At 36.9% G+C, this 25608-nt stretch overlaps 1 protein-coding gene across 6 annotated transcripts; it reads left to right on the top strand.

Annotated features, from left to right (window-relative positions):
* Positions 1 to 136: 136 nt before the first annotated feature.
* plekha1a (pleckstrin homology domain containing, family A (phosphoinositide binding specific) member 1a) lies at positions 137 to 23216 on the top strand. 6 transcript variants are annotated; one of them, XR_010908065.1, is made up of 13 exons: positions 137 to 261; positions 6999 to 7191; positions 7282 to 7338; positions 7426 to 7471; positions 11430 to 11527; positions 13214 to 13336; positions 15099 to 15242; positions 15391 to 15459; positions 16045 to 16109; positions 17704 to 17767; positions 18029 to 18118; positions 21925 to 21993; positions 22175 to 22313. XR_010908065.1 is itself a non-coding variant. In XM_067455618.1 (13 exons), exons 2-13 carry the CDS (start codon positions 7051 to 7053, stop codon positions 22377 to 22379), a joined length of 1173 nt encoding a protein of 390 aa, XP_067311719.1. In that variant the 5' UTR covers positions 137 to 261; positions 6999 to 7050; the 3' UTR covers positions 22380 to 23216. The 6 variants fall into 6 exon arrangements, 5 of the variants coding, with proteins under 5 accessions (XP_067311719.1, XP_067311718.1, XP_067311716.1 ...); XM_067455618.1 differs by lacking the exon at positions 21925 to 21993 and adding an exon at positions 19126 to 19196 and having other exon boundaries at positions 22175 to 23216; XM_067455617.1 differs by lacking the exon at positions 21925 to 21993 and having other exon boundaries at positions 15102 to 15242; positions 22175 to 23216.
* The last annotated feature ends 2392 nt before the right edge of the window (positions 23217 to 25608 follow it).

The raw sequence follows: 25608 nt of genomic DNA, 5'->3' as shown, positions 1-25608 counted from the left end.
CTAGCCTAATAGTAAATCATTTTCTTTAATCTATATCATTAGTTTTATGCAAGTTATTTAAATCGCCGAGTGGCTAACATCCTATAATTGATAAAAATGAAAATGAGAGAAGAGAAAGAGTAAAAAACAGACACATTTAACCTGACGCAGTGACGTATACAGCCACTTCCGCTCCTGCAGGAAAAACACTCGTGAAGTTTGTGAACGGGGACACGAGCTGGAGATGGGCTGAACCGAATCACTTCAGCGATAATAAACCGAGTGAGTAGTATGAGAAATGAGCCTTTTTAGCACATCTGTCTCTATATGAGTTTGGTTATGGATATGAGATTATGTTAAAATGTAAACATCGGATCCCGCTGTAGTTTAATGGCAGGATTAAATGGAGGCAGGGCGAGGTTGGGTTTTTCCGCGCTGTTGCTAACGTTAACTGACAGAGGTGGATTTTAGACACCTCATCCTTGTAATACAATAACAATGCTTATCTAATTAAAGATGATATACCAAGAGAATCATTTAGAGGATCATATTGATCATTTATAGTTCGGATATGTGAGCACGCTTCCATTCGCCGCAATAATAATATCAGATCATAAACGTCATGTAATATGTGTTAATGGATGGGTTATCAGTTGTAGTTCTGTCTATGCCAGATTCGACCTTCTTCTCTTTTAAACTGTAGGTTTAAATACATTTTATCATTTAAAGATGGCATTTTATGTTAATCTTTGTTAAACAGAAATAAATAATAATAATGAAGATCTTTTTGTTTTGCTTGTGTACATCTTTTATTTAATATATTTGATTAAATGATATGTAAGACATTTCATTGCTGTTTGTGACTACAGTTTTTGTTGATTATTTTACTAAAATCATAATCAGTAACGTAACAAACAACTGGAAACATTATATGGGAATATGAGAACTCAACCATTTAAATCAACCACTGTGGCAGTAATATCTTTGATGTTGTACCGATTTATGGTTTTGTGTTATTGTAGATATTCTGTTTTAGACTTGCCCTTACCGCAGACCAGCCAATGGACACCTGACCTAAAATGTGTTGAAATGTTGCATACCAGTAGGCCATTATTTTTGAGGACATCAGTTTTTGTTGGTGTGTTTTTAAATGAACATGACGCGTCAGCAAACATTTGACTTGTTATTTATAGATATACTGTATGTCTTTATTAGATTTATTTCATTATTGGATTTATTTGTTAGATGCATTGATTTTAAATCCATACTATGCCTATTATATGAGAAGCATTCTTTGATTTTCAGTGTATTTTTACCGCTTTACTCTAGTCCTTATTTGCTTTTATTATATTAATGGAGTTTATCTTCTGTAAGTAAATCAGGCAAAGAAAGAGGGATTATTTATCTTCTCTATTTCCTTGAGATATGTTTACTGTACAAACACATACATGTTGGTATGTTTATGTTATACTTATGGTATACTGTGATTTGAATGTATTTGTAAACCCATATAAAATTATGAATGGAAGCAAGCAACTAGAAAACTAAAAAGGAACAAAACTGATGAAAAGTAGAGCTTTTTCCTCAGATGCTTATTTTAGTGACAATGTTAGTTCCTGATTCCTTTGCTATAATTGGTACAGCTATAACAAAAACAAAAAAATATATAAAATTTAAATTATCTATATAATGAACTGCAACTGCAACTAACTTAAATGAAACTGAAATCTAAAGTCAGTTTGAAAATAGGATTAAAGGGATAGTTCACACATAAATGGAAATTCTGTCATTTACTCATCCTCATGCCATTCCGAACCCATAATATGTTTCATTCATCTTTGAAAGACAAATTAAACATTAAATGAAACCTTAGAGATTTCTGTCCATCCACTGAACGTCCATTCCACCAAAACATTGACACTTCAAAGAGTCATTTGAAGAGACATTTTATAATCTTTTCATGTACTTTCTTTGAAGTGTCAGTTTTCGTGGAATGGACTTTAAATTGAGGCACAGATGTCTTTCGGGTGTCATTAAAATATCTTCATTTGTTGTGTTTTTTTAAAACGTTTTTTAAAAGTCCTACACTTAAGGACCTACATGAGGGTTTGCATGAATTAAATAATCCAATTTAAACTGATTATATGTAAAACTATAATAACCTTTGTGTGTGTGTATGTGCATGCTTGCATTTGCTGAAACTAGCTTAAAGCCAAGAGCTTAGTACAACCTCTCTGACAACTTTACCTGCTTCACAACAAAATATGTTAGGTGCATGTGCGTGTCTGTTTTGCCTGAATCCGAATCGCTGCACAAATATGCCTGCATATAGTTTCTAATAATGCGAGTGAATTGCATAAAAACGCAGACATGTGGTCTGAGTTAAATCGGTTTTTCATCTACCTTATCTATGACGTTCGTCTTTGTCAGTGAAACAGCAGATTTGTTTTCTTGTCAGAGATTCAAAGAAGGATATGTGCATGCAAACCAACCTAAACTAGCGTAGTAAGATTCTTCATGTGTGTCTGCTTGCGTTAAATAGCATAAACAAACTGAGATCAACATGTAATTCTAACCTTTGTTACACACGTCTAATATCAAGAGTTAAGGAGTTCCGCCTCATTACTTTGTGTGTGTGTGCGCGTGTGGGCATGTTTTTGTGAAATATGAGGACACAAATGTGTATAATGACATGGGTATGATATAGGTATTACAAGGAGAGGGTGAAATATGAGGACATTGGCCATGTCCCCACTTTTCAAAATACTTATAAATCATACAGGATGAGTTTTTTTTTAGAAAGTAAAAATGCAGAATGTTTCCTGTGATGGACCGGGGCAGGGGCAGTGTAAGGGGATAGAAAATACGGTTTGTACAGTATAATAACCATTACGCCAATAGAATGTCTCCAAATGTCACAAAAACAAACGTGTGTGTGTGTGTGTGTGTGTGTGTGTGTGTGTGTGTGTGTGTGTGTGTGTGTGTGTGTGTGTGTGTGTGTGTGTGTGTGTGTGTGTGTGTGTTGGTCTAGTCTAGAACAAAACAAATCTTGTCTAGAACGTGACCAGACCTGTCATGGAGACTATCTGCCCAAATCTAAAATCAGGAGGAGAGCGAGAAAAAGGGATCTGAAGCCGTTTCCCTACATTTGCAGGCTCTGATAAGCAGCAAATCTCAGAAAGTGATATCTTTGTGCTTTTGTTCAAACCCAAATGCTGTATGTGTCATGTTTTGCTTATGACGGTACAGGCCTGCATACTTGGAGACTTAGAAGAACAGGGCTCCTCTAGAACCTAGCATTCCAGAACAGAAGGCTGATTCTGTTCTCTGGAACTCAGGGTGGGGCTGAACAGCACTTCATGCTAATTGGTCAAGTGACTCATGGTCATTGTTGCCTCTGCAGGGCGATGACACAGCAGGCCTTGTCTTCCTTCACAGCCTTTGTCTGTTTATGATTTACAATCATGTCGTTAATCGCCCTGTCCTCAAAATAAAAGAGGAGAATGGTGGATTTATTCATGGTTTTGCCACTCCGACGGCACGTTATGTCCGTTATTCACGAGTTGACTCGGAAAATGTATGAATAGTAAATAATACTGCTGCTTGAGAGTGCGTGCTTCCAAAAACAAAAAGTTATCTACACTACCATTCAAAAGTCTCTTAAAGGTGCTGTATGTAAGTTTTTCACTTTACTAAAGCATAAAAATACCATAATATGTTTGCAGACAAATTCGCCTACTTGTTTCTCAGAAAAATAATGCTACAGCCAGTTATTCTACTTTGAAATGTGCGTTCTGTGTCAAGATGTCTGTTATTGTTTTGGTTTGTGTGAAACCGCACACTGGCGGAGAAAACGGCGTATTGCAGCAGCCAAGGAAGCCAGCGAACAAACTGGGTCAAAGATTACATATTATTTATACCCGACCTAAAAAGCCTCCTATCTATTAGGGGTGGTACAGTTCACAAAACCCATGGTTCGGTTCGTATCACGGTTTTCGGTTCGGTACGGTTCTTTTTTTCTTTTCTTTTTTTTTATTGTTAAAGGGTTAGTTTACCCAAAAATGAAAATTATTTCATTAATTGCTCACCCTCATGTCGTTCGAACTTCGGAACACAAATGAAGATATTTTTGTTGAAAGCTGATGGCTGAGAAAGCCTTCAGAAAGGCCTCCATTGGCATTCAGTATATTTTCACTGACTCACTCACAAGACCCATAAAAGAGGAGGAGCGCCGCTATCGCATGAGTTCACGTCCGAGACCTACACGGAAGGCAATAACTTGGCGGATAAAGTCATTATTTTGATTTTTTTTGCGCAAAAAAACTATTCTCGTCGCTTGGTAAAACTATTGTACAACCACTGTAGTGAGATCGACGTCTTAAGTGCCTTTTATGGGTCTTGTGAGTGAATCAGTGGAAATATACTGAATGCCAATGGAGGCCTATCTGAAGTCTTTCTCAGCCATCAGCTTTCAGCAAAAATATCTTCATTTGTGTTCCGAAGATGAACGAAGGTGTTACGGGTGTCCAATGACATGAGGGTGAGTAATTAATGAAATAATTTTTCATTTTTGGATGAACTAACCCTTCAGCATATCAGCATATTACTTCAGCATATGATAGTTTAATTATCCACAATTTAGGATACAGTATTTTTAAAAAGTTATATCATGTAGAAGTTGTTTCCTAACTGGCTGTCTCCTGCTTATGCTGTCCAACACATTGGTGTAACATTTTTCATGCAATCATGTCAATTTTGATCAAAGCAATGCACTGTGGCTTTAATTCAGCATGAGCATCTTTTTGCCCACCCTTCAAAGGCCTGTTTAAATTATTAAAGCTAGAAGCTTATTTTAACTTTAATGTTACATCTATCATGTAAACTATACTTATAAATACAGCATGTTATATGCATATGTGTTTGGGACAGAGTGGGACACAGTCACATTGGCAGCAGATGTACACTCACCTAAAGAATTATTAGGAACACCATACTAATACTGTGTTTTTTTCATGTACCGTGCCACCCCTAGTATCTATCTAAAAATCTCTATGAATTAGAGCATGTTAAAACATGGATAAATCAACCCATCAACTTACAGTGTGTGTTTTTTAATGTCAATTGTGCTCGCTTTTGTGTCCTGAAACTGTGAGCCTCGAGTATGAGGAGGAGGGTCCGGGGAAAACAACAACCTCCAGTATTTTGAATTTCAAAATTACAAAAACTCAGGGAATCTTTTGGTGATACAAACCATAAATCAGCCATGAACCAGAAAAAAAGTGCATAGCAATGTAGGGGTGACACTCGTTTGATCTTGACCGTTAAGAAACTTTAATTAATACTGTCACATAAAAAATCTGCTTCAAATTGCATTAAAATGAAATTACAACATTGAAATTAAAATGCAAAGTGTGTACAAATATAAAATCGTGAATATAAATAATTGGGAATCATGTTCATCAAAACAGTGCACATTTAATGCATCTAACTTTTATGTTGGTTTGGTCGTTTCCTTATAAAGGTCCAGAAATTCGTGTTTTTTTTTCTTTTTCTTTTTTTTCTTTGAACGTTTTTTTGCCAGGTGGCTTTTTTTAATTATATAATGTCATCACGGTGTCTTGACGCCAGCTAATCGCTGCATTGCTGATCGTGGTTTCGAGTTTTGATGCATCTGCCCTCTTTAGGGAACACAGGCATGAGCAGTGATCTCAGATAACTTAATCCAGATATTTTAATCCTATCCACAAATTTATTTGAAGAACCATATTAGCCAGAGATCAGTTATCTTGATTAAAAGATCTGGGATCTGTCAAATCATCTCAGATGCATTAAGCGAGGTACGAAGAACGGCCCCTGGGTTTTGTGCGCGCGCCATGGGCGTTTACTTCCAAGTCTCCAGTGCGGCTCGCCATCAAAACCCAGCATTCAGGAGAGAGCCTCAAAACCAGGGTAGAAAATGGCCTAGAACTTATTAGTTATGATGTTTTTGAATGTAAAAACCACACAAACGTCATTAGTTGACCTCAGACAACAGTATAAAAAAATAAAGTCTTTTAATGACACCTTTAAGTTCACTATGGCTGCATTTATGTGATGATAAATACAGTATTGTTACAAAATAAAATTTCTATTTAAATATATTTTAAAATGTAATTTATCCCTATGTTGGCAAAGCTGAATTTATAGCATCATTAATCCAGTCTTCAGTGTCACGTCCTTCAGAAATCATTCTGATATCCTGATGTTATGCTCAAGAAACATTTCTTATAATTATCAATGTTGAAAACAGTTATGCTGCTTAATATTTATATTTTGTTAAACAACCGTGATGCATTGTTTTCAGGATTCTTTGATCAACAGAAAGTTTGTTTGATCATTTGAAACAGATTTGTTTTGTCAGAATGTAAGAATTGCCTAAATCAATTGAATTAATAAAATGTCATACTGACCCAAAATGTTTGAGTTTGTGTAAATTGATGTTGAAAAATTAAATGAGGACAAAACAAATTATTTTAAATATATAATGATTAAAAAATTTTATTATTGAAAACACTTTCAATACTTATAAAGTACTTCATAGATTAAAAAAAATACTTTATACAAGTAGCCTTTTTTGACAGTTTAGGTAATCTCTCCATAGATTAATACATTTAAAAAAACACTTAATTTCATTAGTCCACTTTAGACATTCCACTAACTATAAGTAACATTGCAACTACATGCCAACTGCCAGTCATTAGCCAGTCTTGTCGGTAACTAATGCAGGACCAGGCAGTGATTCAGATCCTGTGCAAAATACTTTGAGACATCAGAGAAAGAAAATAGTTTTCAGCTGAAAGAGCACAAGAAAGGGAGAGAAAGGAAGAGAGAGGGGTCATCGAGGAAAGGGGAAATTTTTACAACCACATAACGACATCAGCTCATTTACTGTTAGTCTGACTAACCTCTCTCTTTCTTTCTCTCTCTCTTCAATCTTTGCATCCTATCCTATGCTCCTCCCTTTCTATCTCTGTCTATAGCAGTTTCTGATATCAGAGAGAGGGGGAATGAGTAGTGTGAAGAGAGGGGGACATGCCTTACGTGGACCGGCAGAACCGCATATGCGGTTTCCTGGACATCGAAGATGTGGAGAACAGTGGCAAGTTCCTGCGACGGTATTTCATCCTGGACACACAACAGGGGAGTCTGGTCTGGTACATGGACAACCCTCAGGTACCATCTAACTAAAGTGTAAATGCTCTATGGGTTATGCAGTTCTGATTCGCTATCTGAGAGTGATATTGTTTCTTCTTGGTCTTATAGAACCTGCCTGTAGGTGCCAAACATGTGGGTTCCCTCAGTCTCACCTACATATCCAAGGTAAGCTGCCAACTTTTCACACGTTCTGCTATTTCTACATCGTTGCTTTTTGAGAAGTTACACTCAAAGCCACCGCTCTTGTTTTAGGTCAGTGATGCCACCAAACAGAGACCAAAGGCTGAGTACTGCTTTGGTAAGTTTTTCTCACATTTACACACTTTCACGTCAGACTGATTATGGTACAAAGTTATCCGATTTCTGATCCTAGTATAAATGACCTTTATCTTTTGGAATGTCATGATGCATTAGATTAGTTTACCTAATTTTTCTGTCCTTATTGTCTTGGTGTGTACCTGATATTGTTTGTTTTATGTATATTTTGTCCATACAGAACATACTACATGTTTTTTATTTATATTTGCTTGAAATATGTGAAAAGCTTTCTGAAAATGAATATATATATATTTTTTCTTAAAACACTTTCATGTTATTTTATCCAGTTTTACCAAAATTTACTAACCCTCAACTTGTTCCAAACCTGTATACATTTCTTTCTTATGCTGAACACAAATAAAGATATTTTGAAGAATATGGGGAATTATACAGTTGGTGGGCCCCCATTTGTTCAGCAGAAGAAAGAAACTCATACAGGTTTGGAGCAATTTGTGGGTGAGTTAATGATGACAAAATATACATTTTTGAGTGAACTCTCTTTTAAGAGCTGCAGCTCAAAGGGTTTGTGGTTTGAATCCTGGCTAAGTACTATATAGAAAGCTTATACGTTTGTTTTTACTTTAAGCACTACTTTTGTATTTCTGTGAAGGGATTGTAATAGTATGGTAATGCATTGAAAAGCAAAAAAAGTATTTCATAATTTTTCATGCACACTATGAGATTATTCTGACACATTCTTACATCTTAAACACACACATTTCTGTGTTGCTTTGCCTGTACAGTTACTGCACTGCACATGGTAACCTTCTGCACAAAATGAGTGGAAACAGGAAACGGTGGTCTGGTCACTTGATAGATGAGTGTTAGTGAGTTGGTGTGTGTGCTTTTTGCAGAATGTTTCTGTTGAACTTCATTTTGAATTGCTTTTCATGTTTTTACACAGATATAGGTTGAAGAATAGTTTAACACATTATTTACTATTTAGGAGTTGTTTATTCACCCTCATCTTCAAGCCCATGTAACTTTATTTCTTTAATGGAATGAAAAACGAGAAAACCAAGAAACTAAACGTAAAATCTTGTCTAAAAATGACAAAAATAACTCATCAGAGAGCATAACTTCTTTTGGGTCAGGTGAATCAATTTATCCTATACACAAAACCGGTCTGGTCTGGTTCTTAGGTTCAACTCACTGATTCATTGGAAACATTAAACAACTGGAGATTAAGGGTGCATTCACACGCCTCCAGGCGCTCGTTTTTTTCTGGAAAGACTCGGTACAGCCCATATTTATTTTATAAATATAATAAAACTAAAGACTTTTCGGGGATATGAAGGATGCAATACTACTCTATAGGTACTCAAGATTGACTGAAACTGAGTGTTTCACCCCCCCTTTAACATTATTCATTTTGGATACACCGATCTTTCCGCGTCGTCAAATCAGCTGACTATGCGTCGCATCTTGTAACATTACGTCCGGTTTTTGGTTCGTTTACATGTCTTTGGTCCGTGTTAAGTTCATATATCAATCGAACCGCACCAGAGTTCGTTTGGAAGCGGACCGAGACCCATCTTTTTCTCTCGGTCTGCTTGTTTGGTGCACACCAGGGTTCAGATGACAGCGTTCACATATGTTCAAATGAACCGGACTAAACGAGCAATCACACCAGGGTTTGTTTAAATCGAACCAAACATGACAAGTGTGAACACACCCTAAATCAAGTGAAGATTATCAGTGAATAATGACTTATATATTTTTTGGAATTGCAAAAAACACACACAAATGTAATTTACAGGACAAAATTACATAAACACCTAGAAATATTTTAACCATAGTTCCAAAAAATCAAAAAATCCTGCATGACAGTTGCACTCCAGGACCAAATTTAGACACTCCTATTTTAACCATACGAGGGCACATAATGTAACTTACATGAGTGAGAACTATTGGTGCAAGGCAGAACATTTCAGTACAGCCACAGAATGAACATGCTCAATGGAGTTTATTGTGATGCAGTGATTTCTTGCATTCATCTTTTCATTTTAGAAAACAGCCACTGGATTAACTGACATTGTGGGGAAATTTATCGAGCTCCATTTTGCTGTAGCTTTTTAGTCTGAAATACAGTGCCTTGCGAAAGTATTCGGCCCCCTTGAACTTTGCGACCTTTTGCCACATTTCAGGCTTCAAACATAATGATATAACACTGTATTTTTTTGTGAAGAATCAACAACAAGTGGGACACAATCATTAAGTGGAACAAAATGTATTGGATATTTCAAACTTTTTTTAACAAATCAAAAACTGAAAAATTGGACGTGCAAAATTATTCGGCCCCTTTACTTTCAGTGCAGCAATCTCTCTCCAGAAGTTCAGTGAGGATCTCTGAATGACCCACTGTTGAACTAAATGACTAATGATGATAAATAGAATCCACCTGTGTGTAATCAAGTCTCTGTATAAATGCACCTGCACTGTGATAGTCTCAGAGGTCCGTTTAAAGCGCAGAGAGCATCATGAAGAACAAGGAACACACCAGGCAGGTCCGAGATACTGTTGTGGAGAAGTTTAAAGCCGGATTTAGATACAAAAAGATTTCCCAAGCTTTAAACATCCCACGGAGCACTGTGCAAGCGATAATATTGAAATGGAAGGAGTATCAGACCACTGCAAATCTACCAAGACCTGGCCGTCCCTCTAAACTTTCAGCTCATACAAGGAGAAGACTGATCAGAGATGCAGCCAAGAGGCCCATGATCACTCTGGATGAACTGCAGAGATCTACAGCTGAGGTGGGAGACTCTGTCCACAGGACAACGAACAGTCATATACTGCACAAAATCTGGCCTTTATGGAAGAGTGGCAAGAAGAAAGCCATTTCTTAAAGATATCCATAAAAAGTGTCGTTTAAAGTTTGCCACAAGCCACCTGGGAGACACACCAAACGTGGAAGAAGGTGCTCTGGTCAGATGAAACCAAAATTCAACTTTTTGGCAACAATGCAAAATGTTTTGTTTGGCGTAAAAGCACCACAGCTCATATCACCCTGAACACACCATGCCCACTGTCAAACATGGTGGTGGCAGCATCATGGTTTGGGCCTGCTTTTCTTCAGCAGGAACAGGGAAGATGGTTAAAACTGATGGGAAGATGGATGGAGCCAAATACAGGACCATTCTGGAAGAAAACCTGATGGTGTTTGCAAAAGACCTGAGACTGGGACGGAGATTTGTCTTCCAACAAGACAATGATCCAAAACATAAAGCAAAATCTACAATGGAATGGTTCAAAAATAAACATATCCAGGTGTTAGAATGGCCAAGTCAATGTCCAGACCTGAATCCAATCGAGAATCTGTGGAAAGATCTGAAAACTGCTGTTCACAAACGCTCTCTATCCAACCTCACTGAGCTCGAGCTGTTCTGCAAGGAGGAATTGGCAAAAATTTCAGTCTCTCGATGTGCAAAACTGATAGAGACATACCCCAAGCGACTTACAGCTGTAATCACAGCAAAAGGTGCCGCTACAAAGTATTAACTTAAGGGGGCCGAATCATTTTGCACGCCCAATTTTTCAGTTTTTGATTTGTTAAAAAAGTTTGAAAAATCCAATACATTTTGATCCACTTCATGATTGTGTCCCACTTGTTGTTGATTCTTCACAAAAAATTACAGTTTTATGTCTTTGTTTGAAGCCTGAAATGTGGCAAAAGGACGCAAAGTTCAAGGGGGCTGAATACTTTCGCAAGGCACTGTAGATGTTGCACTGCCTTATTGACTATTGAGTCTATGGTAATCCATAAAGGTGGGCTCGTAGAAAGGCTATCTATGTGCTTTTGGGATTTATTGGCATTTTTAAAATACACTGACACTTTCCTTCTGATGCACTGATATTTCAGAATTACTCAGCAAAATTAGGCCAATTTGCCATTGAATTATGGCCAATGAGTTAAAGCTTTTTCTCTCTGTTTGCAGTCATCAATGCGGGAATGAGGAAATTCTTTTTGCAAGCTAATGATCAGCAGGATCTTGTGGAATGGGTCAACGCACTCAACAATGCAACCAAAATCACAGTGAGTACACACACGCAAAACGCAAGTGTGAATGTATACACTCATCTATATCCATAGAACCCCTATACAGAATTTTGCCATTGTAACTCCCCCAATTTTCATGTATCTGGATGGTTTTTTTTCTGTTTGTGTGTGTAATTCCTTTCTTTCTCAAAGGTGATCATAAGTGCTACACAATTAACAAATAATTCAACTAATAGTAAATTGTAACCAGTCACTTCTTGTTTTAGATTAAACAAAATAAATGTATATTTATAATATATTGATTTGTAGTCAATATATGATTATGAGTATGATTATAGTATCAAAAAGAATAATCAAAAATGGATTTTTGTTATGATTTTGCTGCCCTATATTCTAAATATAAAATAATTTATTAAATTAAGTTTAATGTTGGTAAGATTTTTTAAATGTTTTTGAAAGAAGTTGCAATTTAATGCTGTATTTGTTTGACCAAAAGTACAGTAAAAATGTTCTTTGAAGAATATAAAGTTAAAAAGAGCAGTAATTATTGGAAATGGAAATGTAAACTATTTAAAATTTATTAATAACAATGCAGAAGTATTTGCTTTTTACTTTTTATCGTTTTAATGGGTCCTTGTTGAATAAAAGTATTAATTAAAAAGAAAAGAAAATAAGTACTGACTCTTTAGTTGATGTGGAACAATAGTATATTATAGAAGTATATTATATTAGAGAACCATTTTATACTGCTTATTGTGTGAAAATATAGTATCAATTTGCGATTTGGGCTCTCTTTCAGGCTTTTTCTTTTAGGATCCTGGATTGTTTGCATTTGTTATCTAGCTGTTAAACAAGCTCACATGTTAATCTGATATCCCAGACTGCTGCATACAGGAACATTTAAAGAAACAATGAAAGCATTCAATGAGTTCATTCAGTCAGTGTCAGTGGTTCTGTCAACACTGCAGATTTGTTTACTGGCAGGTAAATTCTTGTTAGTGTTCTCTGCCAGTTTAACTATTGAAAGCAACCCAAATAACAAAGTACAAGCAGTTTGCAAGCAAATTACCATTAAAAAAACACACCTGCCCAATAAAACAGCAAGCTTCTGTATTGAAGTTGCAGTCTTGGTCCCTTCTCTGAGCACATGTGCAGTCCAACACATACACATACGCACAGGAAGTTGAAAGTTGAAGAAAGAAAAAAAAACCTGTCCTGTTTAAGCTATGCGTTCCTCTTCCTGATGGCTTTTTCCTTGTGCGAGTCACTTGGCTGACTAATGGGAAGTTGTATTGTTTGAAAGACCCTCACCTCTGAGTCACTGGCGATTCAGAATGCCCTCACATGCACACATACACACACGTAGGATACAATGTCTCTGTCTCTCTTCTACTCTTTTTCACTCTCTCTGTATCACTAATATATCACACTTCCACATGCAATGGCAGGAAAGGCTCTCTCTGTAGGCCAGACACTCTTGGAGCGTGGGCTGATGGATTGAAGGGCTACACAATAAGCCGTTGTTGAGTTATCCTGTGAGTCTCACAATCGATGGTTAATTCATCTGTGCTTCATTCACCTTTTTTCCCACCGTGCTTTCATTACATTGTTTTTTTAATCATTTGCTGCTGCCCTGATTTTGTCTCTGAAAACTCCCTCTCAGTCTTTCCTAGTCATTACTCTGTTTCTCTTTTTTTTTGTCTCTCCCTTTCTCACTCCCAGGTTCCTAAGTCCTCTGATGCCGTTCACTCTGAGACTCAGAGGTTGGCTTTAAACGGCAACAAGAAACAAGTGCCATACAAGACTGAGATCATTGCAGGCGTGGCTGTCGTCACACAGACACAGGTATTCTCACTCATGTAGGCTTAAACACGGGATACGAACATGCATTTTTGATCACTTTCTGACAGTCAAGACTTGGGTTGTCATGATTCAAATATATTTTAGTCAATAACAATGCCAGAAATGTCATGATTGTCAATACCACAACAAAAAACAATATATATTAGGGATGCGTCGAAATTAACATTCTTGGCGAAACTGAAAATTCTGGGGGTGCAATTCTCAACCTCACAACTAGATGCCGCTTAAAATCACACACTGCACCTTTAAATGACGATGAACTGTAACAACTGTTTTCATTGTTTACATTTTTTATTCAAACATTAAATAATGAAGACATCACTAACGGGTTAAGTAAAAAATATAATAAATATTTAATACAGTTCATATATTTAGCAAGATACTCTCAAGTTATTTTTTCTAGATAACCAATGAGATTATGGATATTTTTTCTTGAGGTAAATGTAATGTTAAGAATAGCCTACAAGCTGTTTTATTGGCATCTTTCCCTGGTTGAAACACTGATTAAGTGATTACATGAAACATGATTCCTTTTGTTAAGTTGTAATATATCTTTCAAGCTGATGTTCACCCATGTTTATTTCATGATGTATGATGAGATGATCGGTTCACATGCACTTGATCAGCGCTACAGTGATCTGTCCTGCCATATTAAAGAGCAGCAAAATGACATTTATTGTTTGAATTTTGTGATAAAATAGACCATTTTAAAGTTGAGACTTCCATCATAATAGTTAATACAAATCCATCCAATGGTTAAAGGGGTACTTCAGCGCTGGGAAGATGAATCTGTATTTAAACTCGGTCATCAATGCAGTAGAAATGTGAAATTATTTTTGAATTTGGTGCCTCCTAGACCGAGAAAAAACAGAAAATGTATTTTTGTCACATGGGGATGAAAGACTACAATTCCCAGAATGCTTCGCTGCCCTGTGAGGCCATTCCCAAAGCCACCAACTTGATTACTGTGATCGAGTTAGAGAAGACACTACAATTAAAAACTGAACGTGTCTGTTCAATATAATGAGTGAGTCACCGCGCGAGTCTCACAGCACTGAGCTCTAACTGCACGAGTGATGAGAGCTGAGGTAATTGCGACTAAATACGCGGCATACATTCACAACGCGAGTTCAGTCTGGCGCGTTTCAGATCATGCCTTTGCAAGCTTAACTTTCATAGAAATTAATTTGAGAAGTTAAAAGACTTACATTGCTCACCATAGCTCCGTTTAAACGAGTGCCTGTAGCTGCCAGCTGAGCTCTCCCTGCAAGCTGAGTGTAATCTCCCATCCCCCATGCGCAGATTCAAAACATGCGGAAATGGCTCCCTCTGCTGGCTGTAGTCTTTAGCCTCTGGGCAAACATTCCTCCTATGATGCAAATATCGTCAATTTGCATCATAGGAGGAATTTTTCCAGAAATAAAATGCATAAATCTCTTGTCTCAGGGGGATATGAGGGGGGAAAGCACAATCATTTGAATATACTCCAGGCTTTCTACTGATACAAAGCCATATGCTAATCGCTGAAGTAACCCTTTAATACATCCATCCATCCATCTATCCTTCCAATGGTTAATACACATCCATCCATCCATCCATCCATCCATCCAATGGTTCCTTCCAATGGTTAATACACATCCATCCATCCATCCATCCATCCATCGGTCAATGCATATACATACAGTACATGCATACATACACAGTATTTTTGTATTTATCAATTTCCCATTTCTCCCTCTTTTAGCAGGATGGAGAGATGGCACACGGTGTTGGAGGAGAGAAGGTGGGCTTGAGGAAACCTCAGCACAATCCGCCATATTTGCACACTAGAGCAGGGCACGATCAGACAGTTATTAAAGCAGGATACTGTGTCAAACAGGGGGCTCTGGTGAGTCAGAGAGGCTATTTTTAGCATGGTTTGTGTGTTCAAAAATGTCCCAAAAATATTATATTTAAAATCTGAACTGTGAAATGTATGAAGCTTTGGGTGATTACTGGAGAGGATTAATTACAGGCTACTATTTTCCTCATATCAGATGAAGAATTGGAAACGGAGATACTTTGTTCTGGAGCAGAACTCGATGAGTTACTTCAAGTCTGATCTGGTATGTTGTGAATCTATTCACCACTTATGCAGTTGTGATTTCTGTTGAATGCACAATCCCTGGTCAGTGGAGAATTCTAATTTTGAAAGATTCAATTGCCTAATAAATCATGTTAAAAATGTAGGTTGAATGGTCGCATCCTCTGACTCGTACAAGCAGATTTACTTATTGGAGGAAAAGGCCTTTTTATGCCAGTCGATCTTCGATATTTTATTTAAGAAAGAATATGAATTGAAAGGTTATTCTCATTTGCATTTAAGGTTGTCTTTAAAAAAAAAATCTGAACAAAAGATAAAGCAAATACCAGCGCTCTGTCTCAACATGAATGCCACTATATCTGTGAAATTCCAGGTGGCTGCCAGTTGTGTGTGATTCTGCAGCATATGTACATGTGTGCCTGTAACAGAGTAAAACATTATGAAATCACTGCTCTTGCAGTGAGAAAAAAAGTATTTAAGTCTCCCGTGCAGTCCAGGTGGTTCTTGGCTTGAATAGCCTCTAAATTGAACTGTACTCATCCCAAAAGATCTCTCTGGCTTTCTGAGACTACCGACTAATCTCTCTCTCCTTTCACTTCTCTTTCAGGAAAAGGAGCCTTTGAAGATTATTCTTCTGAAGGAGGTCCATAAGGTGCAGGAGTGCAAACACAGGTACAAACAGAATGTCAGCCAATCATATGCTTTTGAATTCTTGACTGAACATTCCTATAAATGAGTATCCTTCTGTACTTTTTATGCTTACCAAGGCTGCTTTTATTTGTTAAAATTACAGTTAAAAACTGTAATATAGTGAATGTATATATATATATATATATATATATATATATATATATATATATATATATATATATATATATATATATATATATATATATATATATATATATATATATACTTGCCTAAAGAATTATTAGGAACACCATACTAATACTGTGTTTGACCCCCTTTCGCCTTCAGAACTGCCATAATTCTACGTGGCATTGATTCAACAAGGTGCTGAAAGCATTCTTTAGAAATGTTGGCCCATATTGATAGGATAGCATCTTGCAGTTGATGGAGATTTGTGGGATGCACATCCAGGGCACGAAGCTCCCGTTCCACCACATCCCAAAGATGCTCTATTGGGTTGAGATCTGGTGCCTGTGGGGGCCATTTTTGTACCGTGAACTCATTGTCATGTTTAAGAAACCAATTTGAAAATGATTCGAGCTTTGTGACATGGTGCATTATCCTGCTGAAAGTATTTCCATGTGTTACACATCTTTGGAAAGCTTGGAGACTACACTTTCAGAATCATTCTACACTTTGTGAATAACTCAAAATGCCCCAGAACCGACTTGTGTCCCTTCTTTCCGTGACTGGTAATATATATATATATATATATATATATATATATATATATATATATATATATATATATATATATATATATATATATATAAATTCACTATATTACAGCTTTTAACTGTAATTTTAACAAATAAAAGCAGCCTTGGTAAGCATAAAAAGTACAGAAGGATACTGTGTGTGCGTGTGCGTGTGTGTGTGTTCAAGAAACATTTCTTGGTGTCATCTATGTTGTAAACCCTTAATCTTTTTTGTGGAAACTGAAATACATTTTCTTTGCAGGATTCTGTAATTAATGGTAAATTTAAAGGAACACAATTTATTTGAAATAGAAATCTGTGTACATTTTAGAAAGTACCCTTTTCCTTTCTGAATGAAAGTATTATTTTTAACATTTGTCCACATGAAGTGGGGATGGCATGACGTCAGTTGATGCTGCCTTTAGCTTCAAATAAAAATTCTAGTTATTTTAGAGCTTCTTGGATTGTTTTTCATCAACCATTTCATAAAATGTTATTACAGATTACATTGAATCATTTAGCAGATGATTTAATCCAAACCGAATTACAAATGAGAACAATAGAATAATAAACTGTACATAAAATTATTTAATTTACAAGTGTCATCCTTTTGATTTATGACATCATTACTGCTTTATTTATTCAGAAATTAAGTAACTTGGAAGGTATTTGTGTATTCAATTTTTAATTTTATTACTATAGCAACAGCGGTCCCATTAAATATATATAACATTCTACCTAGGACCTAGAGGAGCCTTCTGCTGCTGCGCCTGCACACTCTAGAGAGTGAGGAGTCACTGTTGACTGTATATTTCAGTGATGCATTTGTAGGTATAAAATTAAATTACAAGTTATTCTCTTCCCATTTTCACTTTCAGTGAAATAATGATGCGAGACAACCTCTTTGAAGTCGTCACAACCTCCAGAACATTCTATATCCAGGTAAGAGGTCCTGTCATGCATCAACATTAATTTCCAATGTGGCCCACAGTCCAAAAATCTAAATATTTTAAAGAGTTTCTCCCTTTTGTGAAAATATTAGTGTATTATTTGGAAGTTCTTAGTCTACACTGTATCTCAGAACTATATAGATACCAATAGGCTCAGATCGTGGGAGCATTTGGTACCTTTGCAGCATTTAATCTCTTTGTTTCTTTTAGAAAATGTAAACACTTTCCATTTCTTTCAACCATTCTGTTCCAGGCTGATAGTCCAGAGGAGATGCACAGCTGGATCAAGGCTGTTTCAGGAGCCATTGTGGCTCAGAGGGGCCCAGGCCGGTCCGCAGCTTCTGTATGTACACACACGCACGCATGCATTCAAAAGCAGGTAGTCTCTCTGCCTTTGAGCAAAACAAAGGAGCATGAATTCTTAAGGCAAGCTGAGAACACATGGAGAGTGTGCGAATGTTTAAAACACTTCAGGAGTTTATCTGCATACATGCATCCAATCATGTCCCTTTCTTTCTTTTTCTATCTCTCTCACACACAAACACACCAACAAACAAAAAGAGCAGTGAACAATAATGACTGCAGTGGTTTGGGTTTAAGATTGGCAATATTTCAGAAGTGTTCTAGCTCCTGGTGGAAGAGTGCACTCATTTAAATGTGGGCCGCAGTCTGTTCATTTTCATACTCTTTCTCCCACTCCCTCTGAACCTAGTGACCCAAAAAGTATTTGGACATTTCAGTTGAACTTAATGTATGAACGTCATTGCATTTGATGAAATATGTCAAGTTATAATGGAAGATGGCATTTATCTAAGATTGAAGAAGTGTAGATGTATTGGAAGCAGGGACAGATCTTTTCTTTGGCATTGACTTGCATCTGAGTAAAAGCGATTATCGGGGGGGGGGACTGAGCAGTGGCTTAGTTCTATTCACTGGTTGTTGATTAGATGTGAGTTATCTGATTAGATCTGAATTCAAGCTTGCAGTCAATTGTAAGAAAGAAGCAGGGTTTAAACGGACTGAATGATTGGAGCAGTTTATACGTCACCAGAGAGCGGTCTTTTCACTGGAAGATGGAGTTATGACATTTTGATTGATGCAATCATGCATATGTTCATTCACAGTTATATGTATTTTTCATGCCGACTTTTAAGTTTAAAATCATAAAATAAAACAATGTATGTGTAAGTGCTTTTTTTTTTTTTTTTTGCAGAATCTGCGTGGTTTGATAATTTGATCATGTAAATGACAAATCAATGACAATCGTATATTAAATGTCCAAATATTTTGGGGCGCATGTATCTCTCTCTCCCTTTTTTCCTCTAATGTAGCTTTGCACTGTTGTTTCAGATGCGTCAGGCCAGAAGGCACTCAAGCCCCTGTATTCAGAGATACACACCACGTGTCACTCAAGGCAGCACGTATGTGAGCTCCGCCCCCTTTGACCTGCCCCTTGTTTCCTCTTCCTCGCTTCGCTTTAGAGTCGCTAACGCACATGCGCGCACAACCGTACTTACCTAGCTTGATCTTTTCCATTTCGCTTTTCCAGAATAACACACAAATGCACACCGTTCAAATTCAGATGCAGAAATAAACGGATTCAACGGTTCATTAACGAGATGCATTCAGTGTTCCCGCTAATTCTATCATCTGTTTCTTCTCAACAGTGTGGCTCCCTCATTTAAACTAACGGTTAATATTGATGCACTACTTCATTTCTAATGCTTCTGCCTCTCTGCCAGCCCACTGCAGTCTCCTGCTACACACCCAAAACGCATGTTTCACATGTTTTTCGATTGCTCATCTGTATTGAATCGTTCTTTATTTTTGTGTGTAACATGGTTCATGAAGTTTATTGACGATGCATTTTTCTTTTAACATCCTAAATGATGCCAATTGGCAATTACTGATTAAAATATACCCAAAACAATTCCCATTTTGCTTGTCTTGAAACAGGATATTTATTGATTTTAGAAATGTAGAGTAGAACTTAATTTTACCCTTTGGAGATTGAGTAAAATTATTTGATTATTATAAAGCAATGTTATTTTCACAACATGTTAATGCATTGTTTTTACACATTTTCAGACTTTACAAATGTATGTAAAATTTTAATAAGTTGTTGTTGTAAGTGTGTGTACTTGTATTGTCTTTGTGTGGACTCTTTTTAGACTATTGGCATGAGGACATTTGGCCGGTCCTCACTTTCTGACACTCATTTAAAGGACTGTTTGAGGGTTAAGACTTGGGTGTGTGCGTGTGCGTGTGCGTGTGTGTGTGAGTTTGTGATGAGGTTACATGCGCTTTCATGTTTGAGAGTTGCGTTGTGGTGCCTGTGTTTTATAAACGTTATCCACATTTCCCAGTACTGACTTTTGTAAGAGTAAACCCGCGAGCCTCCAACATCAGGTCCTCAATCACTGCTGTTATTAGATTAGACATGTCTGGTCTTTCTCGCACGATTCTTAAGTAAAATGTTGTGGACACTCGAGCAGTGACTAAGATGCTTTTTCCTCCTGTTTCATTGCAGTTGTCAAACTAACAATGACATTTTTATGTGCGTGTTAATTTGTAACTAAACACAGAATGCAGTTCTAACCTTGTTGCCGTATTTGTCGTCTTTCCCTTACATTCATTCTGTCGTTCAAACATCCTCTCCCCACTCTTTTCTTTCATAATATTGCCTTTTGTGTCTGTCTCCCACATTCTACCTAGGGCTGGGCGATGTAGCTTAAAGGGATGGTTCCCTTTAAAATGAAAATTCTGTCATCCTTTACTCACCCTCAAGTTGTTTCAAACCTGTATGAATTTCTTTCTTCAGCTGAACACAAGGGAAGATATTTTGAAGAATGTCAGTAACCAAACAGTTAACTGGAGTCATTGACTTCCATAGTATTTTTTTTCCTACTATGTAAGTCAATGGCTTCAGTAGCCTAGAAATCTAGACGCACCCTAGCGGCAGCAAATTTAATCTGCCCGCAAGTGTCGTCTAGGAACTCTCAATACCATTCTGGGCTGTATTCCTCACAATCTGGATGGGCCAATCACGTCGTGTATAGAGTCGGCGGGCGGGGCCATAATGACGACGGCCGAGTTGCGTTTGCGTGCTTCTAGTAAACACAGAAACTGGCGAACGGCGGCGGTCTTTCGAATCAGCTTTGACCGCGACTCTGGAAGACTTGGAGTTAAGCTTTTCTCTGAGAAAAGAGCAAAGAGTGGCACTGAAGTCATTCTTAAAAAGGGAGGATATGTTCGGAGTTTAGCCAACCGGATACGGTGAATGTTTAATCTATCAAGGAGCTGTTTCACCTTCGTTGCTCTGGTTGGTGTAGCGCTATCTTATCGCGTGCAGAGGGAGTTTGAAAGACAACCGTTTATCCCGCCCCTCGGATTGAGCCCTGTCAATGGTGAGTTTCCAGACCAAACATCTTGATGTGGGTCTGGCTTGTCAGGCTATGGCTTCAGGTAACTGATTGGTTACTGACATTCCTCAAAATATCTTCGCTTGTGTTTAGCTGAAGAAAGAAATTCATACAGGTTTGAAACAACTTGAGGGTGAGTAAAGGATGACAGAATTTTTATTTTAAAGTGAAGTATTCCTTTAAAAATAATGATTCAGTATGGCTTGACGATATTTATTTATGCATCTTCAAGGGTCTTTTTATTTTGTATGAATTAAAATGTAATTTTTAATTCAAAATGTAATTTATTCCTGTGATGGCAAAGCTGATTTTTCAGCAGCCGTTACTTTAGTGTCACATGATCCTTACTGACACCAAACCTTACTTTTGACCAGAAGTTTAAGTTTACTACAACATCATGTATAAAATGCCATATTCTTGAAAATGTTTTGCATGATGAATCTTTGAATGAATGGAAATTAATCAGACAAGCAAGCAAGTGTTTTTGTTACTGAAGATTCAGTTTAGAGATGCTATCTTATGGTCACATACTCAAGAATTGTGACAATGTGTCAAAATTCATCTTGATACTGTCTTTTAGAAACTCATCAGACGAATGTAAAGCCTTTCCTGATGTTTCTTTTGTTGGCAACAAAATATAAAATGAATATGTCATGTATCGTCCAGGCCGGCATCTGTCTCTCTCTCTCTCTCCTTCTCACATTCTCTCTCATGTTGTGTTTTCCAGTGAGGGGAATAGCTGGGCTCTCTGAGTACTAACACTTCTGATCTGGTGCTCTACTGGCTCTGGTTTCTGGTACTTCTCATCTTCTACTGCTAAGCTCATCCAAAAATCCTAAACCGTTTCTCGGATGTTCTTACTCACAGCTGTGACTGCTCTCAATCTTTACCGCAATGCATCAGTCTAACCGCTTTCCTGACAACACTATTCAGACCAGAACTTTCAATTTGTTCTCTTCCTCTTTCTTCCCACTTAGGAGCACGTTGTTGGCAGCTCCTGTTTCTACCGCCAGCTCTCGAGTCACACCATCCCCTGGACGCCCAACCCTGCCGTGTCAGCCTACCCCGAATGCCGTGGTCCCACGAGGTCTGGCTTGGGACAGCGAGCACTTCATGAGCCTGCTGCCCCTGCCCCGCCCACATGCCCGCCTGTCACTGCAAGAGACCCGCCTCTCCAAGTGACTCACGAATCGCCTTGGCGACGACGCAGCAGCTTTGGAATGCGCGACGCTCCTTTGCCCCAACTTGATCTGGATAGTGCGGATCTTCCTGTCAGCGAGGTCTGACGGTTTTACATTAAACTTTTACCTCTGACCCAGAAATATAAAGATGGGTATGCAGAGTTTAGGATCTTGGGAGGAAAGATAACAAGGGCGTCCGTATCCAAACTGATTCGACCCGACGTGTCAAGCAAATTTTGAACTTTAAAAAGAGCTTCAGTTGTGTTCATCTAGTTCGGAAACTCTATGATTCAGGAATCTTCAAAGTCCCTTCTAACCTTTGCGCTTTTACCGAAATGTGCAGAAAGAAATTCAAGGAATATGGATTTTTGTTACCTAAACTCAAATGGTTTCTGGGACTGTGTTGGCGGATGCGAAGATTCGCACTAACTCACGGACTGGAGTTGGAAAAGCTTTTCAAGTGCTTGTGAGAAGAAGCGATTCCTTTTAATATCGAAAAATTACACTGAGCATTATAGAACATACTTCATTTGCGTTTCTTTCTGTACAGTTTCCTATTTTTAATAGTTTTCTATGTGCTGTTAATGTGACTAATTGATCCCGTGGACTAAGCTGGGGGTTATTTTGACTGACAGATCATTTTCATCTTTTATCCACACGTATACGTATTGGTGAAATTGTTGTTGCTGTAATAATACTTCTTTTCTATTGCGCCACTAAATGACTGATCGAATCCACAGTTTATTTAATAACTCAATGGTTTGGATACAGAAAAACTGAGCAGACTGATGCTGTATAATCTGCCTACATCCCTGTCATTTTCTGGCATTCTGGGTATGTCTGACCGGATGAGAGTTTGTTGTTAAACTGTTCCTTCTTTTTTTTCCTGAGTTTTTGGGATTTGAGTATGACTACTATAATGAAATGCTTTTCAGAGTGTTTATTTTTACGCAGTTTCATTTTTGCCCTGTGTCTAAAAAAGTGCCTGTATCTTTTTCTCTTAAAGGTCCGGCAGTTTTAACACTCAGTTTGTTTTTTTGTCATTTTGTGCTGTAACCATTTTAATCTTGTTTGTTTATATTATTTATTATAAGAAAACGCAATAAACCAAGTCTGAGTTTATGTTGTTGTTTAATATCACATTTATTTATTTATATATTTATTTTTGCTGGACTCATGTTACCATTAAAAAGCAGAGGCTTATTGCCCTCTGTTGGACATTTAAAGCTACTGTCGAACTGTTAGTTGTTTTGCTAAACTGATATCTTGACATATATGACTCGCTAATTGTACTATTATTCAAACACATTAGGTAAATCACCCAACATATCGAAACCGTTATTCTTGGCTCTAAGAAATGTCCAATGTAAAATTTCACTGACCCACTGAGGCTGTCATATTAAGGATCATGTGATCTCACCAACTATTAGATCATGACAGGACAGCAATAACATGAGCTGGGATAATGCTGTTAAACATTTTGTTATAATTTCACAAGGCATTTGGGAAAAGGAGTTTTTAAAGTAGAGCAGCGGTCAAAATAACGGTTTAAAAGACCGTTCACTCAATAATTACAATGTCCTTATTTATTCATGTTGTTGAACACTCATGAACTCAATCATGAACTCATGCTCCAAACAGACCCCTGTAATCTTCTCTAAAACGTTTTGTGTTCTTTGCTAATTTTTTGTCTTGTGTTTGCAGGAGCAAAACTGCATCAGGAAGCCAAGCTACTGTTATTGACTGATTTCTTTTTTTCAGAAAAATTGACGTCTGATGTTATTTGTTGTTACTGGCTATTAATTGTAATGCATGTTGTTTGCATGAACTATTTGAACATCTCAAAATATCCAAAGCTCTTTTGGTAGTTCCAGTGTTGCTATTGTTAATAGCAGTGTTGAAACTTTTATATTTATATAATTTAAGTGAAAAGTATTAGATTCTTGCAACAAATCTTAAAATTAGAAGAATTTTTTTTTTTTTGAAATATAATGATTTTAAAATGACTAAAACTGAAATGAAGCTAATAGAAATATAACAAAAGCTATCATGCAAATGGCAAAAACAAGAAAAATGCTAATTAAAAATATAAATAAAGAGTTTAAAAAATAGAAATATATGGTAAAAAATATATTTCTATGATAAAAAAAAAAATATGGCTATGATAAAAATGTCAAAAACTAAAAAGCTAATTCTAAATATTAATAAAGAGTAAATAGAAATGTAACAAAAGATATGATAAAAATGGCAAAAACTAAAAGCTCATTCAAAATGGTAAAATAATACTGGATAGTTTAAGCACTTTCTGTTGTAATTTTTTTAAAAGGCTCATGAATAACAGTTACTAAAACCACTGGAAATCAGCAGATTTATGTTAACACACACCCACAAAACATTGGGATATACAGGCAAAAGGTACAGACAATATTTATCTTGTTTATTCATCATCTGCAGGCAAGTATTTTCATGTTTCTTCAAGTTACCTACAGTATAGTGCTGACCGAGCATTTTGTTGTTGTCATTGAAATTGAAACGATAACTAAATTATTAGTCAGAACTGTCCAACTTAAAATGCTTTGTTCATGAGGAAAACCATAAAATCACCCACTTTCAGTTCCATTTAACCACAATAACAACCCAGCCCTAGTCTTCAGGCCTCACCCCTTGTAAAGACGCTAGCACTAAAACAGCCCAACAGTCTGGTCAGTCAAATAATTTAGAGTCAGTATTTAGACTTATTATTATTTTTATTTTTTTGCATGCAGCATTATAATAGACCTACCACTAACATCTCAGACATGTAGTTTGTGTGTGAACAAGCTCTGCGAGACACATTATAGGCCTGTAAAATTCCTGGACTCACTCTCATCCGTGAATGCTGCAGTCCATGTGTTACCACAAAAATGTTTAGGCCTATCAGGCTTAATTCAAGTGCCTGTAAATTATTGCAGGAAGCTGAAGCTCATCACCGCCACAAGTGACTCTGTTTGCTGCATGTTTAATTATGGGTTCAATTAATTTATAATTTGGATCATGGGGTCTGTTTACCAGATTTATAAATGAGTTTCCCCTAACAATAGAAATACATAATGGAAATTCTAAAAAATTTGATATAATCAATTAAAATTGTTGTTATTATTATTATTATTTTGCGTTATAAGGTTCCCAATTTTAACTATGCAAAACTATCAAGTTTTGAGTTAGTAGTATTTATGCATGTTAATTGCTGC

The sequence above is a fragment of the Pseudorasbora parva genome, chromosome 10 (assembly GCF_024679245.1).
Source record: "Pseudorasbora parva isolate DD20220531a chromosome 10, ASM2467924v1, whole genome shotgun sequence".
Taxonomy (NCBI): domain Eukaryota; kingdom Metazoa; phylum Chordata; class Actinopteri; order Cypriniformes; family Gobionidae; genus Pseudorasbora; species Pseudorasbora parva.
Note: the sequence above shows the minus strand (reverse complement) of the source record. Positions and strands in the feature narration are given on the sequence as shown.